The sequence below is a fragment of the Triturus cristatus genome, chromosome 11, assembly GCF_964204655.1.
Source record: "Triturus cristatus chromosome 11, aTriCri1.1, whole genome shotgun sequence".
Taxonomy (NCBI): Eukaryota; Metazoa; Chordata; class Amphibia; order Caudata; family Salamandridae; genus Triturus; species Triturus cristatus.
The window spans coordinates 131,975,784-131,992,055 of NC_140594.1; the positions used below are offsets into that span (position 1 = coordinate 131,975,784).

The following is a 16,272-nucleotide window of genomic DNA, read 5'->3' on the forward strand; positions in this document are numbered from 1 at the left end:
AACTTGCCACGGATAAGATCTTAAGACGTATAATGTCTATATAGAACTGGGGTACAGAACTGGGGATGTGTTCATAGAGTTCTGGGTGCGGGTGTCAAATTGGGCAGTAGGGTAATATGCGCCTTGTTTGACGATATTCCAGAATGTTACTGGGGATGGGAGGGGAGCTGTGATCGGTCTTGCTCCGGGTTCTGGTTGTCGTGTGGGGCCTGTTGTGCGGTATTAGTATCAATAATATTAGGTGTGTGTTGCGGAGGGAGATTTACTACATGTGTTTGTGCCTGCACTTGTAATTGTGGGTCCCGTGGGGAAGGTGGGCCACCTTCTGAGTCGACGTGGGGTATTGATAGTTTGAAGTGATTCAAGATTAGAGCCCATTCCATAGATATAGGGTGCTTGCGTAATCCTTTCACCTCTTCCTCTCTTAGTGCTTCTTCCTCTGCGGTTGCCCAAACTTGTGTACCGCACCCCCACCCCCCATGCTGCGATCGGAGGACCTGTGGTGGACCGTCAGTGCATGGCTATATTCCTAGTGGCTAGTAAAATGGCTAGTGCGGTAAACTTGAGGGGCACTTTGTGTTTCCGCTTCCGAAAGACCCCTAATGCGCAGGCCTCCCAGGTGTTTAGATGTGTGAGCCCAGTGAGATCCCGAAGTGATTTATGAATGTGCTGCCAATATCGTTGTAGTGTGGGACAGCTCCAGAACATATGATTAAAATCTGCTGCTTGTGAGTGGCACCTGGGACAAAGAAACTGGGTGTCGGGGTAGAATCGTTGGAGGCGTGCAGGTGTCAAATAAGCCCTATGGAGGATGTAGTATTGTATATTTTTGAATCGTGCGTTTCGAGACATCTTCTTGGGGTGTTCAAGGGCTCTCTCCCATTCTTTCTCGTGTTGTGGCCGCCCTAGTTCGTCTTCCCAGGTGGTCCGTAGGGTATCTAGGGGTCTGTTCGTGAGTTCCCTGATGGCTTTATATAGCCATGTGGTCAAGTGTCGTCCTACTCCCATGTACAAGGTTGTGTGTATGACCGGATGTGTGGCTGGTTCCCCTGTTGAGAGGTCATGGTGCTGGCGGTAATGTTCAAGGAGTTGGTGGAGTAGGAACTGTCCAGGGGGGAGCTCATAGTCATCTATAAGTTGTTGGAATGGTCTCAGTTGTCCGTCTTCCAATAACGATTCCATTTCGGTGATGCAGCATTCTGTCCATGTATGAAGCGTGGTAGATGTGTAATCTCTGTCTCGTTTGGGCCAGCCAACCAGCGGAAACAGTGGAGAGTATGGGGACCTCCCTGATGATATACGGTGTATCCTTTGCATGCATTTGCGTGCTACCGCTACTTGTAGGGGGTGTGTACGTCTGGGTTTGGTGCCTGGTAGTAGGAAACGACGGAGTTCAGGGATGGGCACTGGACCAGTCGTGGTGACTGTTTCCCCTGTGTATCTGCCTGCCATCCAGAAGGAGAGCCCCACTGTAATTGTGCTGCTAGGAAATAGGATTCGAAGGATGGGGCGCCTAAACCGCCTTGTGTGGTGGGTAGTTGCAGCTTCGTTAGTGCTATCCTATGTCTGTGTGTCCCCCATATCAGTGAGCTGAGGAGTGAGTCCAAGTCCCGGAAGAATGTTCTGGGCGGAATGATTGGTAGATTTGTAAAAGGATATGGTAACCGTGGGACTATTATCATTTTGGCAAGAGCTACGTGGCCGATCGGGACTAGTGGGAGATTCTTCCAGAAACCAATTGATGACCTGATGCTGGCCAATGCCCTGCGGTGATTGTCTTCATATATGTCTGCCGGGGTGTGATAGAGACGGATCCTGAGGTATCGAGGGGCGTCTGCGCTCCAGGCTATGCTCTGGTTGCCCAGCCTGATATCCCAGGGAGGGAGGTTCGGATGTAGCGGGTACACTGTGGATTTATCCCAGTTTACCCGTTGTCCGGAGACTTCCGCGAACTCTGTCAGTGTTGCCCACATGGGTGTGAGGTCCTTGGTAACGTCTCTAACATATATTAAAAGATCATCAGCATACATGGAAACACTATGCACGGTATCTGCTATGGGGATGCCCCAATGTTCTCCCTCTCATCTCAATCGTATGCCTAGCGGTTCTACAGCAAGAGCGAAGAGTAGAGGCGAGAGTAGGCAGCCCTGCCTCGTGCCTTTTTGCACCGCGAATTCCGACGAGGTGTAGCGTCCTATCCGAACATGCGAGGTTAGTTTGGTGTATAAGAGTTGGGTATACGCCAAGAGGATGGGGCCAAGTCCTATTCGTCGCAGGACCGAGAAGAGATACTGCCACGTGAGGGTGTCAAAGGCCTTCTCAAGGTCCAGGATTAGGCAGGCCACCCAGGGATATGCGTCACCCATTTGATCTTGGACATGGAATAGTCGGCATATGTTCTGGGATGTGTTCCTACCCGAGACGAAACCGCATTGGTCAGGATGGATTAGAGACCGTATGATTTGTGCATATCTATCCGCTAATATCTTCCCCAGAATCTTACAGTCGGTAGATAGGAGCGTGATAGGGCGGTAGGAGGCCAGTAGTTGTGGGTCGCGATGAGGTTTCAGAAAGGTCACGATAACGGATTCCCAGAGGGATCTTGGTAGCTCCCCTTTTTCCAACGCGGTGGCGAACATTGCCACCAAACGGGGGACTAGTAAGGGGGAGAAGGCCGTGCAGTATTCCAAGGGCAGCCCATCGGGCTCTGGTGCTTTGTTGCAGGCTAAGGCGCGGAGGGCCGGAGTGATATCCGCGGATTGTATCAACGCATCTAACGTTGTGCTGTCCACCTTTGTAATCGTCAGGGGATCGAGAAATTGGTCTATTGTGCCCTGCGCGGTTGGGGTTGTGTGACAGTAGACTTCCAAGTAGTACTGATGGAATGCTGAGAGGATCTTATCTTGGGACTGTATTAGATGCCGTGGGGGTCTATCACTTCTGTAATGGGCTTTACGTCGGTGTCTTGTTTGGCTAGCCATGCCATTAAGGTGCCTGATTTATCCCTTTCCTTATGCATCCGGGTTGCACATGTCCTAAAGTTGTATCGACGTAGGTCAACGCATGTGGCTAGATATTCTGTCTTGGCCCTGGCTATCTGTGCCGCCGCTTCTTCCGATAGGTCGTCCCGCTTGGTGGCGGTAGCTAGTTGCTTTTCGGCTGTAGTAAGCGCCAGTTCTAGGGTCCGTTTTACCCCCCCACTATTTGTTTGATACAGTCCCCCCGGGCCACCACCTTGAATGTGTCCCACTCCACCAATGCGGAGGATGCTGTCCCTGCATTGTTAGCGAAGTAGTCCTGTATGCTTTGCCCCTGTTCATGTTTGAAGACTGGGTCCGTTAGGCAGTCCTGCGGTAGTCGCCATGTGGGAACTGGGGGTGTGGGGGTCTCCAATTTAGTCGCAGGATATGAGCGTCCTGGTCAGAGAGGATCCTACCCATGTAGTCTGTGTGTTGCACCTTGGGAAGAACCTTCGCTGAGCATAAGAATCTGTCTAGTCGGACTAGTAGGTTGTGTGGGATGGAGTGGAATGAGTACAGTCGAGTCTGTGAGTGGTGCATTCTCCATGCAACAGTGAGCGCCCAGTGTGCGACCCAGGCCTTGAAACGTTCGGTCTGCTTCTGGGCGGCCGAGTGTATGGGAGGGGGGTGAGAGCATTCCAAAGTGAGGTCTAGAGCGCAATTGAAGTCACCCCCCAGAATCCACGGGATGGATGCAAATTGGACTAGCACCTCAGTGAGACGGTCCCAGAACTTGTCCTGCTCTACGTTCGGGGCGTATATACTACCCAATAGCACCGAGTGCCCATCTAGGAGTCCCTCTAGTAGGGCATATCTACCCTCTTTGTCAACCACCCGTCTGAGCTCCTGAAAAGGGGTCCCAGGTCGAACCCATATTAATGCCCCACGGGCATAGGCAGAATATGATGTAGCGCATATGGTTCCTCGCCATTTGGTCTGCAGCTTGCTTATCTCAGTATTGGTAAGGTGTGTCTCCTGTAAAAACACAATTCGGGTGTTTTGGCGTTTTGTATATGAGTATACGGCATAGCGTTTGCTCGGTGTATGGAGACCCCGGGCGTTAAGCGTTAGGAGGCCGATGTCAGCATACTGTGTCGTTATAGCCATAAGGGAATGTCAGTGTTTGCTAGAATGGATTGTGACAACCGGAGCACAGTGACCAATGGGTTACCTATTGTGTGGGGAACACATATGATACCCCCTGTCTCCCATATACGTGTTTCAAGCACCCTGTTATATGAAGTTCCATGAGGGGGTGGGGTAGGTCTGAACAGGGCAACAAACTGTGAAACTGGGGTCAGGGAACGTTCCCAATGCTGAGGACCCATCGCTGTCCACGATACGTCCAAACTTACTCTCTCAAAGAGGGCGAGTGCAACAATACATGGTGGGGGTGGCAGTACTTGCTTGCGAGGCGTTCTATCAATTGGGCCTTGGTAGGATCATTGAGCGTCGTCTGGAGCGTACTGGATCATGCCTGTGTCATGTGTGCTCAATAAATGGGTTCTGGCGGTAGAAGTCGTATAGGATTGTCGGTGGGGTCATCTTAGGATGGGAGGGAGTTCATTTGTCCATCCAACATAGCATCGGCTGTCTGGGGGGTGACCAGGGTGTGTGTACTTGAGTCGGTTCCAGAAAGTGTTCCGTTGCTGTCGTCCTCCCCCCTCTGATGATAAGATATGTGGGGCCCGGTCTATGTCCTCCGTATGGGGGGATGCCTGTAGGTCTATCACCGCCTGTCAGACCTCACGTCTCTCCTTCATAATTTGTTCCAGGTCTGGGGAGTCGTGGGTGCCAGTCCCGAGCTTTCCCTTCGTCTCCTTGCGTTTTTGCTTTGAGTTGCGCCTCCTGGCACGTGGCGATTTGAATGCCGGGCTTCGCATGGATTCAGATTTGGATTGTGGCTTGCAGTGGTGGTCCGCCCATTCATGCGCCTCCTCGGCGTTCTCGAAAAAGGAAGCGGAGCCATTGTAGAGGATTTTGAGGCGGGCAGGGAACAGGAGGGAGTATTAAATATTGTTCGCACGTAGTCGTCGTTTTATTTCCAGAAACGATGATCTTTGTTGTTGCACCACTCGTGATTAGTCCGGGAATATCATAATCTGTTTGTTTTCTACATGCAGGGGAGCTGTTTGTCTGGCTGCTCGGAGTACTGCGTCCCGGTCACGAAAGTGTAGGAATTTCGCCAACATCGGTCTAGGAGGGGCTCCTGGCTGGGGTTTGCGAGCTGGAACTCGGTGGGCGCGCTCAATGTAGAAAAATGCTGTCCTGTCCGTCATTGGGGTGAAGGATTTCACCCAGGTTTCCATATATTCCAGCGGGTTTGGGCCTTCGATTCCCTCCGGAAGGCCTAGCACGCAAATGTTTCAGCGTCGTGAACGACCTTCCAAATCGTTTGTACGTTCTTCCATAGCTGATAGGCGGTTCAGGATGTCTTGCAGTGTCTGCTGGTGTGCCTTGAGGGTAGGTTGCAGCTCGGCTAGGTCCTTCTCCCCCCTCCTTCACTTTGTCGTCGAGTTTACGGTGGTCGTCCTGTATGAGGCTAATGTCCGTCGCAAGGGTGCCCAGACGTTTCTCCACTGAGATCCTGGATTGTTCGATAGCCGTTAGTACCTGATCCAGCTTGTCTGAAATTGATGGGTCAGGTTGGGTTGTATTAGGTGCGACCCATGTCCGGGTGTTGGGCATGTTTTCTGGGTCGGTCTCGGGCACTGCAGTTTGCTGGGATGCTCGTGGTTTTCCCATTGTGGCGACAAGGTGAGTGACACTGGTCCCAGGCGTCGTCAAGGGTTATGAGGTGTGGGGCCTGCCTCTGTGATGTCCCCACGCCGGATTTTCTGGTCCCAGTGCGAGGCTGATCTTTTGATTGGCGAGGCGCTGAGTCGTAGGGGTCAGTGGGCCTCTAATGGGAGAAGTCTCCGGTTCCGGCTGCTAGTCCACCTCCCCGCAGGTTTGGATGAAGGGTGGGCGCTTCCCGGGAAGGTGTGCGAGGGAGAAAGAGGACTCCCAGTCCGACCACCCCAGTGTCCGGCTCACCTCCCTGCAGGTTCGGATGGAGGGTGAGTCGGCGATCGGTTCCCGCTCTTCACTTTCAGCAGAGGATATGGGCTGGTGCGGGGGAGCGTTACCGCGCCGCCATCTTAAGATCAGGAAGCGTGCCCCATATGTGCTTGAAGGTCCTGCCGAGGTAGGAGGAGGGGAGGGGTTCACCTTCGTGCTGCCACCCGCTGCAGGGCATCTGGCTGCTCCCCTCCGTTTCGCTGTCGCTGGAAGTCCGTGGATGTTCCCTGGGATCCGGTCTCACTCTTGTCGGTCGTCAGGGGTTTTCGGCGCCATTTTGGAAACAGGCGACCTCGATGCAGAGTGATCCTGCGGATCCTTGCTGGATAAGGGGTGGCGGTCGGTCCGTCCGCATCGTAAGTTGTAACCTGCGCCTCGGACCCCCTCGCAGTGGCATCGCGGGTCCGCGCCTACGCCAGACGGCGGTTGAAGCGATTTCCGTGGTGTGTGGGCCCCCGTCGCTAGGTGCAATGTCCGCTTTCCTGCAGAATCTAGGGGGTTTTGGTGATTGTCTGCAAAGCGGGCGTAGTCTACCGCTGCCGCTGTGCCCGCCGTTGGTTTGCTAGTCCCGTCACTGGTGTTCGACCCGTGATTCAGGGTCAGCCACTCAGGGATTGCAGTCAGGAGCGGGCAGGCACCATCTTGTCGCCGAGAGCCCAGGTGAGGTTTCCAGCAGTTTTCCCTTGGGGGGAGGGGGGGGGGGGGGGGGTCCCCGTTTGTCGAGGTTTGGGGGCACCGTTGGGTAAAGATTGCCTTCCGATGTTTGGGTACCGCTTCAACCGTCCAGAACGGCGCTGGAAAACGAGCAATATGCTGGCCCAATCGTGGAGCCTCGGCAGAGCTCGTCCACCATCGTTGCTGGCTTGGCCAAGCCCCCCCCACCCAATTTTCTGTATTTATCCACTTTTAAAAATAAATGCAGACAGAAAACCCATTGTTTTCTGCCTGCATTTATCTGTAAAAATCCGTAAAAACTGATTTCTGGGAGCCTTAGTCCAAATCCATGGACGTTACGTGGGAACACGGGACTACAAAGCCCATTGTACGTCCCCTGTCGCAGTGTGGGGCAACGCAGAGACTTGTGCTGTGTTGCCTTACACTATATTAACAAGGCCATGAGAACCCTATGCAGGGTGGCTTTGCATGGCCTCGTACCTAGCATCACCGTAGCATCATTAAAAGTGACGCTCCAGCGGCGCAGGTCTCTTGTAAATGAGGCCCTCAGTCTGAGAGGAAGGTTTGACCATAACCCAATTAGGAAAGGATGTGTAAGAATTTAGGTAGGGACTGGAAAGCTTACTGTTGCTTGGTTTCTGAGGAGATTCAGCAATCGGAGGGCACAGCAAAAGGGGAGAAGGAAAATTGAGTGTGAGTGTTAGACCGGCGTCTGTTAGCTTAGCCAAAATTGTTTAATACACAATAGAGTACAATGGAGGTGGCAACAGGAGAACCTAAGTTGCAAGGCTCAGTCTAATGACCTATGGCACCCTGTAGAACAGCCACTGCCATGGAAATGCCATGCCAAGAAGTACATTAAGGATGTATCTTTAATTAATAATATGTTTCATCTGGTAACATTAATGTAATTTTAAATGTTTCAACAGTAACAGGATAAAAGAGATTGTGCCTATAAGCATGTTGTATTAGAACGGTGTGTTAAACAACTAAACACAAGTGCTTTGAGACTTCTCCAGTGTCTTGAAATCTCTTTCATGTCTTATATTAACTGGGCTCTTATATAAGGATGCTTTGAGTAACTAATATGAAACGTGCAGTGAATTTTACAAAATTACAGACCAACGGTTTAAATGTTTACAAAAAACATAACCAATAAGATAACTCCAAACGTTACGTGTGGTACCCCTCCCCACAATTTCTGAACTTGATAGCTACTCGGATTTAAATGGTCATACTATAGCTCCTTCACTTGTGCCATCCCAACTAGAAAGTAAGAACCCCCTGACCCCTACACACCCTCTGCGGTCATACTTACTTTTTGTTGTCTTTGGCCCTCATTCCAATTTAAACAGTAACTACTTATTCTGCAGGGTACTGCATTTACTAGGTGTTCAATTTGTGCATTTTTCCAATTTATTTACATTGGAATGGTGTAAATTCCCTAGTAGCATGTGTAAATCTCCATTCTGAGGTGCATAAACAGCGCACGTGTACTTTTACGTGCAGATTATGCATCAAGTTGTTTTTGCCTGTACAGTCATGATTTGGCTGCAAACTGGAATTTGCAGGACTGATACTTTGCTCGCTCATAAGTCCTATGATCTTATGACAACATGTGTATATCTATAAATAAGCTTTAGGTTATGCGCCTCAGTAGCCTTATAAAAGATTTTAATAGGATCAATCAGTCATTTATAAAGCGCACTACATACCCGCGAGGGTCTCAAGGTGCTGGGGGGGGAGGGGGGCGCTACTGGTCGAACAGCCAGGTCTTGAGTATCCTCCTGAAGGTCAGCAGGTCTTGGGTCTGTCGTAGTCTCAGTGGGAGGGAATTCCTTGTCTTGGCGGCGAGGTGGGAGAAGGGTCTCCCGCCGGTGGTGGTTCTTCGGATGCGCGGGATGGTGGTGAGTGAGAGGTCGGCGGAGCGTAGGTGGCGGTTGGGAATGTAGAAGGAAAGTCGTCTGTTGAGGTAGGCTGGGCCGGTCTTGTGGAGTGCCTTGTGTGCATGGATGAGGAGCTTGAAGAATATCCTCTTGTTGACGGGGAGCCAGTGCAGGTTTCTCAGGTGGGGGGTGATGTGGCCGTGGCGTGGTACGTCGAGGATCAGTCGTGCCGAGGCGTTTTGGATGCGTTGTAGTCGTTTGATGAGCTTGGTCAGGGCTCCCGCGTAGAGGACGTTTCCGTAGTCGAGTCTGCTGCTGACGAGGGCCTGGGTGACTGTCTTTCTAGTATCTGTCGGGATCCATCTGTAGATCTCGCGGAGGGTGTTGAAGCAGGAGGAGGAGACGGCGTTGACTTGCTTGGTCATTGAGAGTGTTGAGTCGAGGATGATTCCCAGGTTGCGTGCGCGGTCGGTGGGTGTTGGGGCTGCTCCCAGTGCCGTCGGCCACCAGGAGTCATCCCAGGCCGAAGGATTGGGGCAGAGGATGAGGACCTCCGTCTTGTCCGAGTTCAGCTTCAGACGGCTGATTTTCATCCAGTCGGCGACAGCCTTCATTCCTTCGTGGAGGTTGGCTTTGGCTGTGATGGGGTCCTTGGTGAGGGAGAGGATCAGTTGAGTGTCGTCGGCGAAGGAGATGTTGAAGTCGTGCTGTCGGGTGACATGTGCGAGCGGGGCCATGTATATGTTGAACAGTGTCGGGCTGAGGGAGGATCCCTGGGGTACGCCGCAGATGATCTCGGTTGGTTCGGATCGGAATGGGGGGAGGCGGACGCTCTGGATTCTGCCGGAGAGAAAGGAGGTGGTCCATTCCAGAGCCTTGTCTTGGATCCTTGCGCTGTGGACGCGTGCACGTAGTGTGGGGTGGCAGACTGTGTCCAAGGCGGCGGAGAGGTCTAGGAGGATGAGTGCTACAGTCTCACCATTGTCCAGCAGGGTCCTAATGTCATCGGTGGCGGCGATGAGGCCGGTCTCGGTGCTGTGGTTGCTGCGGAACCCTGACTGGGAAGTGTCCAGGATTCGGTTCTCTTCGAGGTATCGGGTTAGCTGTCTGTTGACGATCTTCTCGATGATGTTGGCCGGGAACGGGAGCAGGGAGATGGGCCGGAAGTTCTTGAGATCACTTGGGTCTTCCTTGGGTTTTTTGAGTAGGGCGTTGATCTCGGCGTGTTTCCAGCTTTCTGGGAAGGTCACGGTCTCGAGGGAGAGATTGATGACGTTCCGCAGGTGGGGTGCGATGGAGCTGCTTGCTTTGTTGAAGACGTGGTGTGGGAATGGGTCTGACGGGGAGAGCCGGAGTGGATTGTGCTCATGGTCTTGATGGTGTCATCGATGCTCACGCTGGCCCAGGCTAGCAGGGGGTCGTGGTCGATGGTGTGCGGAGGGGCTGTCTGGGTGTTGAAGCTGTCGTGGATGTCTGCTATCTTGCGGTGGAAGAAAGTGGCGAGGGAGTCGCACAGGGCTTGCGACGGCGGGATGTCGTTGGTTTTGGAGTTGGAGAGTTCCGTCACGATGGTGAAGAGCTCCTTGCTATTGTGTGCGTTGTTGTCGAGGCGGTCTTTGAAGGAGGTCCTCTTGGCAGCCCTGACGAGGTGGTGGTGGTGGTTGCGGATGGCGTCCTTGTGTGCTGCGTGGCTGTCCGGAGTCTGTTCACTGTGCCATTTCTTCTCTAGTTTCCGGCAAGCTTGCTTGGAGGCTAGGAGTTCTGGGGTGAACCAGCTGGCCCTCTTGCTGGTGTCTCTGTGGGGGGGTTTCTTCAGCTGGGCGAGGATAAGTTTGTGCTGATTGCATATTAGTTCTTTCTGTTAAATATTTACTTTTCTCATTAACCACACCATCTTCATTCTAGACCTTTTCCCCCAAATCATTCTTCCCCTACACTTGATTTATGATAGTCACTAAAGCTCCAGTTTAATAGAGATTTTTACTCTTGAAGCACTTGGATAATTACTTACGATGGTCTTGTTCCTCAAACACAGTATTGTAAAACCTTGGTGCCCAGTCTCATTACACAACAATGCACCAAGCACTTTATTCTATTCTGTTCTCTTTACACTGCAGAGAGAAGACCATTCCTTTGCCCTCTGTTTTTAACATTGGGTACAAGTTCTCATGAACAGGCCCTGGTCTACCTTTATGAATTGGGCACCTCAGAAGTCATAAAGGCTGTTTTGAATGATATTTTAAGCACCTAAAGATATGTAACAAATATTGATTCTTTATTCTTATGTATTGTTGTTTGATGTACTATTTACGAGGAGCTCATAATATTCTACATTAATTTTGTAGAGTCTCTCTATTTTATCCCCAAATATTTTATTTTTGGCATAATGTTGATATGTAGGTATTTTATATGTGAATTTGTTTTTTCATCTGTTTTATGCAAAAACCGAATAAAGATTTTGATGATGATGACTTGTGGGAAGCTATACGCTTTCTGTTGTGAGCATGGTAGCATCATTAGCGTTTGAAATGTGTATTTGTTTCAAAGTGATATACTTAGGCAGCCATGTCTGGTACACTCCATGCTTTCAACAAGCTTCAGGCATTGGCTGCAAATGCCATTCAATGCCATGTTCGGTCGGGTAATGTTACAGAACTTCTCCTTTCTACTTGAGTTAATAATAGGGTGTAATGTTCCTCCCTTATATGAATTACATGTTTGGGAATATGTCCCTGCACAGAAATGTAGAGGGGCCCTGATTATGTCCAGGTTATATCTTGTAGTCACTTGTACTCTTGCTCCATCTGCTCTATCCACCTTGGTATTCAAAAAACAAATGTCTTAATTTTTTCCTGTAATCCACATATTGGCCGGATAGAAGGCACTGAAGGTGTAGCTACATAAATTTGTTGTGGAGGCATAGGTCTTTGTGGAGTCACCCATAGATATTCTGGGTTTCCCATAGGCTTTGACACAACCAAGGGTCCATGCCTGCCCCATGAATATATGCTATATCCATATGAAGAAAGATGAGGGGAGGGTTGACTCACTACAAAGGTTTCTACAGTTAGTAAGCAGAATGTACTGAAGGCATCATGCCTTCTCAATTGACTATTCAGTTAGAAGTTGTTTCAACGTATTATATTTTATCCCCCCTGCAGATGCAAAATGCATGAGAACCAGCACGTCTGAAAGACTGGACAGTGGACACTCCACTCGAAAAATAATGCCTCCATCTTGTGGCTTCTCAACAGCTCTAGTTCACCATCCTCCATCACTGCTTTCTTGCATTCCATATCCCTTGACCCCTCACTGCATTCCTGAACCACCTCCCTCTAGCCTACCTCCTGTGACTTTTCAGTCTTTTCCAGCTCATCTTACCTCCAATCCTCTTTGTGCGACCCCTTCCTCTCTTCATCCACCCATACCGGATTCATTAGTTCCAATTCCTCCTATCACAAAACCATCTGCTGTGACACCTAGCTCTGTTCCTGCACCTCCTTCCCTTATTCCTTCTGTAACTCCTGCACAATCTCATCCTGCTCCTAAGGATCATATGTTTGTTCCAACTGTTGTGCCCTCCCATCAACCTCCTGTCAATGTTTCATGTGTTCCTAGATTTCCTTCTTCTCTTCCACTGACTCCTTCCTTTGTTTCTGCGCTGCCTCATGCCAGTCCTTCCTCTGTTCCTGGACCTGCTTTGAAATCGTCTGTTCCTTCTTGTCTTTTTCCTTCCACAACAACTCATTCTTCTCATCCACCCACTGGCACCCCACTCTTTATTTCATCTCTTTCAGACAATTGTGTTACTCCAATTGTGACTCCTTTGGATTCATCACATATGTCTTCTTCCATTATTCCTGCATCTCCTCCCTCTCATCCAGATACTATGATTCGTACCGGTATCCCTGTACCTCCTTCCAATCATCCAGATTCGGTGACATCATCCATTGTTCCTGCAACTCTAACCTCTCATTCTGAGCCTGTAACTGCTTCCTGTGTTCCTGCACCTCCAGCCTCTCGCCCAGATCATGTGACTCTCTCCAGCATACCTAAAGCCTCTCGCTCTCATCCAGATCTTGGGACTCATTTTAGTATTTGTGTACTTCCAGTCTCTCCTTCGGATTCTGTGATTCCTTCCAGTATTCCTCATCCTCCTTCCACTTATTCAGGTACCATGGCCTCTTCCATTGTTCCCTTGCCTCCACCTGATCACCCTGAACCTGTGAATACTTCCAGTGCACGTGCACCTCCGTTCTCTTGCCCAAATCCTCCCACTCCTTCCAGTGTTTCTGCTCCTTCTCACCCTCATCCAGATCCTTCTGGTATCTGTGGACGTTCTTCATCTCACAGAGACCCTGAGACGTCTTCTAGTATTACTCCACCTTCTGTCCCTCACCCAGATCCAATTACTTCTAGTGTTCCTGCACCTTCTTCAGTTCTTGTTACTTCTTGCAGTGCTTTTGCAATTCCTTCTTATCAACTAAACCCAAAGACCCCTCCCTGTGATCCTACATGTCCTTCCTCTCAGCCTAACTCTGTAGTCCTTACATGTGTTCCTACACTTCCTCCCTCCAGTGCTGATCCTGTTCCCCCTTCCATTGTTTCCCTAGCCCCTTCTACTCGCACAAACCCTGTGCCCCCCTCAGTGGCTCTGGCTCTTTCCATATCTAATCCAGACCTCCTGGTTCCTACTTCTGTTAATGAATCTCTGCCTTCTCATCGTAACACAGAGATGCCTTCCTCTCTCGTTCCCCCCTTGCCAGCTGGTATTCCTGTGCCTTCTCTGTATACTTGTCCATCCTCTACATCATTTGAGATTCCTTATAGTATCCCTACATCTCTTTCCTCTCACCTAGACCAGGTGACGATGACTCCACCTCCCATTAATCTGGATACTGAGATGCAACATATTTCTCCACCTCCTCCTCCTCCTCCTTCTCCTTCGAGCCAAGTCCCTCAGATACAACCTAGTTCTTGTTCAGACACGGTCCCTCCTTCCCCTGTTTGTGTACCGCCTCCGGCTCCTCCTCTCCCTCCACATTTATTCTTCACTCCTCATCGGGATCAGATCAACAGCTGCAAGGTATGTTTCATTGTGAAATATAGCATACTTTTTATATAATTATCACAGCGGCACAGCTTCCAAATGGGCGTTTTAGTGAACGGGGTAGCTGTCACCCTGTTAGAGGGTAAAAAGAGGGCTAACCAGCCTATAATAAAAGCATGGCATAAGGAGGCTAATGGATGTGTGTGTAATAGAAAACGTGGAATGTGCAGCAGTAGGTGAGGGTAAAGGAATCCAAGGGAAATTGGCATAGTCTGCTAAAGCAGTCTCTTGTGTTAAGGATAGGTGTGAGGATGGGTTGCCCTTCCCTCTGCAGGTGATGTTTTTCATACACGGGTGCGTGTAACGTTTTCATTGATTCAAGACTAGTGTCAGGAAAATAGCAATGTGGAGCAGCCAAACTTTCATGCATGAAAAACTATGTTGTTAGAAACACACTGCTTACCAGCACTCTCTAAGATTTATTGCATGATTCTGGCTCTGTGTCGTAGCAGAAAATAAATCCACTTTCTAATGAAAAAAGCCCAAAACAATCATGTTTACTTCGGGCAGAGGGATTAAGAGTGTCTGATTGTATGAATGGTTCTCTGCGATAACAACATGCTGTAGACCTTTTAAAATTATCAGTGGTAGTTTTTAATTGAGTTATATTAAAAAGCACGAAATAATACTGACTTTTTCTACAGGTTTACAGACGAATGCAGATGAATGAATGGTACTCATTGGATTTATAAAGCGTGACTACTACCTAAATAGGGTGACACGAATATCAGTTCATACCAGTCCCTACAGTAGAAAAAAAAAACTATTAGTGACTGGTTTTAAAATTGATCACTTGGCATACTGAATACTATAGCTTTGTGTTCAGACTTACAAGTAAATGAAGGCAAATGCGCAATGACCTTGGTGATAGAATTCCGACTGTCCCAAGTAAATGTGAGGAGACATACAAAGGAACAGGTTACATACACCTTGTATACTGCAAAGTTCACAGAAAATTGCTGTACTGGGTAATGTTGATTGGGCTCAAATATACAATTATTCATCAAGGAGGAGCCTTAGAGGGAAGAACAGGCATCAAGGGTGCCCTCGCTCAACAACAATACCATGTACAGAAAAGCCCTTTGCCGCACGTTACACATCACGTCAGAATTTGTTGGGCCTCTCCACTACTTCTGTTTAGTTGGGGAAGGGTCTTGTACCTACTTATGAACCCACCCATATGTATTTTTGAAGATTTGAAACCGGTCCTATAATAAAGGTTGGTTCTCACAAGTGTTAAGAAAAGTAAAAAATGTGTGTTAAGGGTGTGCCTCACGTAAGCAACCACCAAGGAGCACTGAAATACTAACTGCATATGCTGCACATCTAAACATGTGTGTTCCCTATAGATCCCCATTAGGAGATGAGAGCTTCTACCTTACAAGCACTGCTAAACTTAAAAATTAATTACGGAACAGCATACTGCACTTGTCTTTAATTTGTAGTGGCCATACTCCTAATTAAAAACCATGCCACGTTTAGACCATTTTAAGTTGAATGGCCAACCTGGTGGAATGTCTCCATGGGGGTTTGCTAAGCTTGGTTGTTTTTGTTTTATTTACTTTAGCTAAGGTGCACACAGTCGCTGAGGATGCTGTGCAGCGTAACTAAAAAACATTTGGCAAGGTTACAAATGTGACACTGTTGGAAATCCCCCACTCCCACGCCTGAAGAGGTTGGTGGTAACTGGGTCTTTCCAGGACATACACAGTGGTAGCTTGGCTCGAGTGGTCAGGGGTCAGGCACCGTGCTAAGCATACGTCATACCCATACAATAACCATGCGTGCATCCGTTCCAAAAACGACTCTACACCGTAAAAATTATGAAAATATTTCTCTTTATCTTCTTTTTCTCTTAGTTGCTGATTAGATAAATAATAACACAATCACAATATACAAGGCTTTTTAAATAGTGCAGGACAAATAAATACTGGCTTAATGATTCAATAAATAGGGGTGATCATAAATAATTAAGGCATAAATATAAGTGCAATACATACAGGCAATTAAATATTCTGAGGCAATAAATACTGTAAACCAATAAATATTGTGCGACAATAAATACTGTGGAACAATAAATACAGTGAAGCAATAAATAGGTTAAATACAATAAATACAGTGCTCTCAATAAATAATTAAAAGCTGACAGTGACACTTCTAGAATCAGATCACATTTAGATTTCTATGGGCTGATTTGGCCCAGGCACAGCTTGTAGTTATGTGGATGGCTTGAGGGTGTCTAATCCCTGGCTTGGACAAGGCTGAGGCCCAAACTGAGGTAGATAAAGGGGAGGAATTCTAGAGATCTGGCTCTCTCACTCTACACAACCCCTCTGAATTAGTCTCAGCTCACCCCTGGCACAATCAAGATGGTTCCAGCACCTCTCTAGCCCCTAGAGTAGTCTCTTAGGATTCCACAGGGCCTTAGGCGCCCTCTCTTCCACTTACTGCCCTTTTTCTGAAGCTCCGACGCCGCTGGAGTCGTGTCGACGCCGTGAGGCGGTTCCGGTTCGATGTCGGC

At 49.0% G+C, this 16,272-nt stretch overlaps 1 protein-coding gene across 2 annotated transcripts in view; it reads left to right on the plus strand.

The window, feature by feature from the left end:
• The window catches only part of LOC146783521 (uncharacterized), a 327,300-nt gene that overhangs the window by 162,020 nt on the left and 149,008 nt on the right, over nucleotides 1–16,272 (plus strand). For both annotated transcript variants that reach the window (XM_085633493.1, XM_085633494.1), the window contains exon 4: nucleotides 11,803–13,727. In XM_085633493.1, coding sequence (XP_085489619.1) covers nucleotides 11,803–13,727 — 1,925 coding nt within the window. The remainder of the gene's footprint in view (nucleotides 1–11,802; nucleotides 13,728–16,272) is intronic.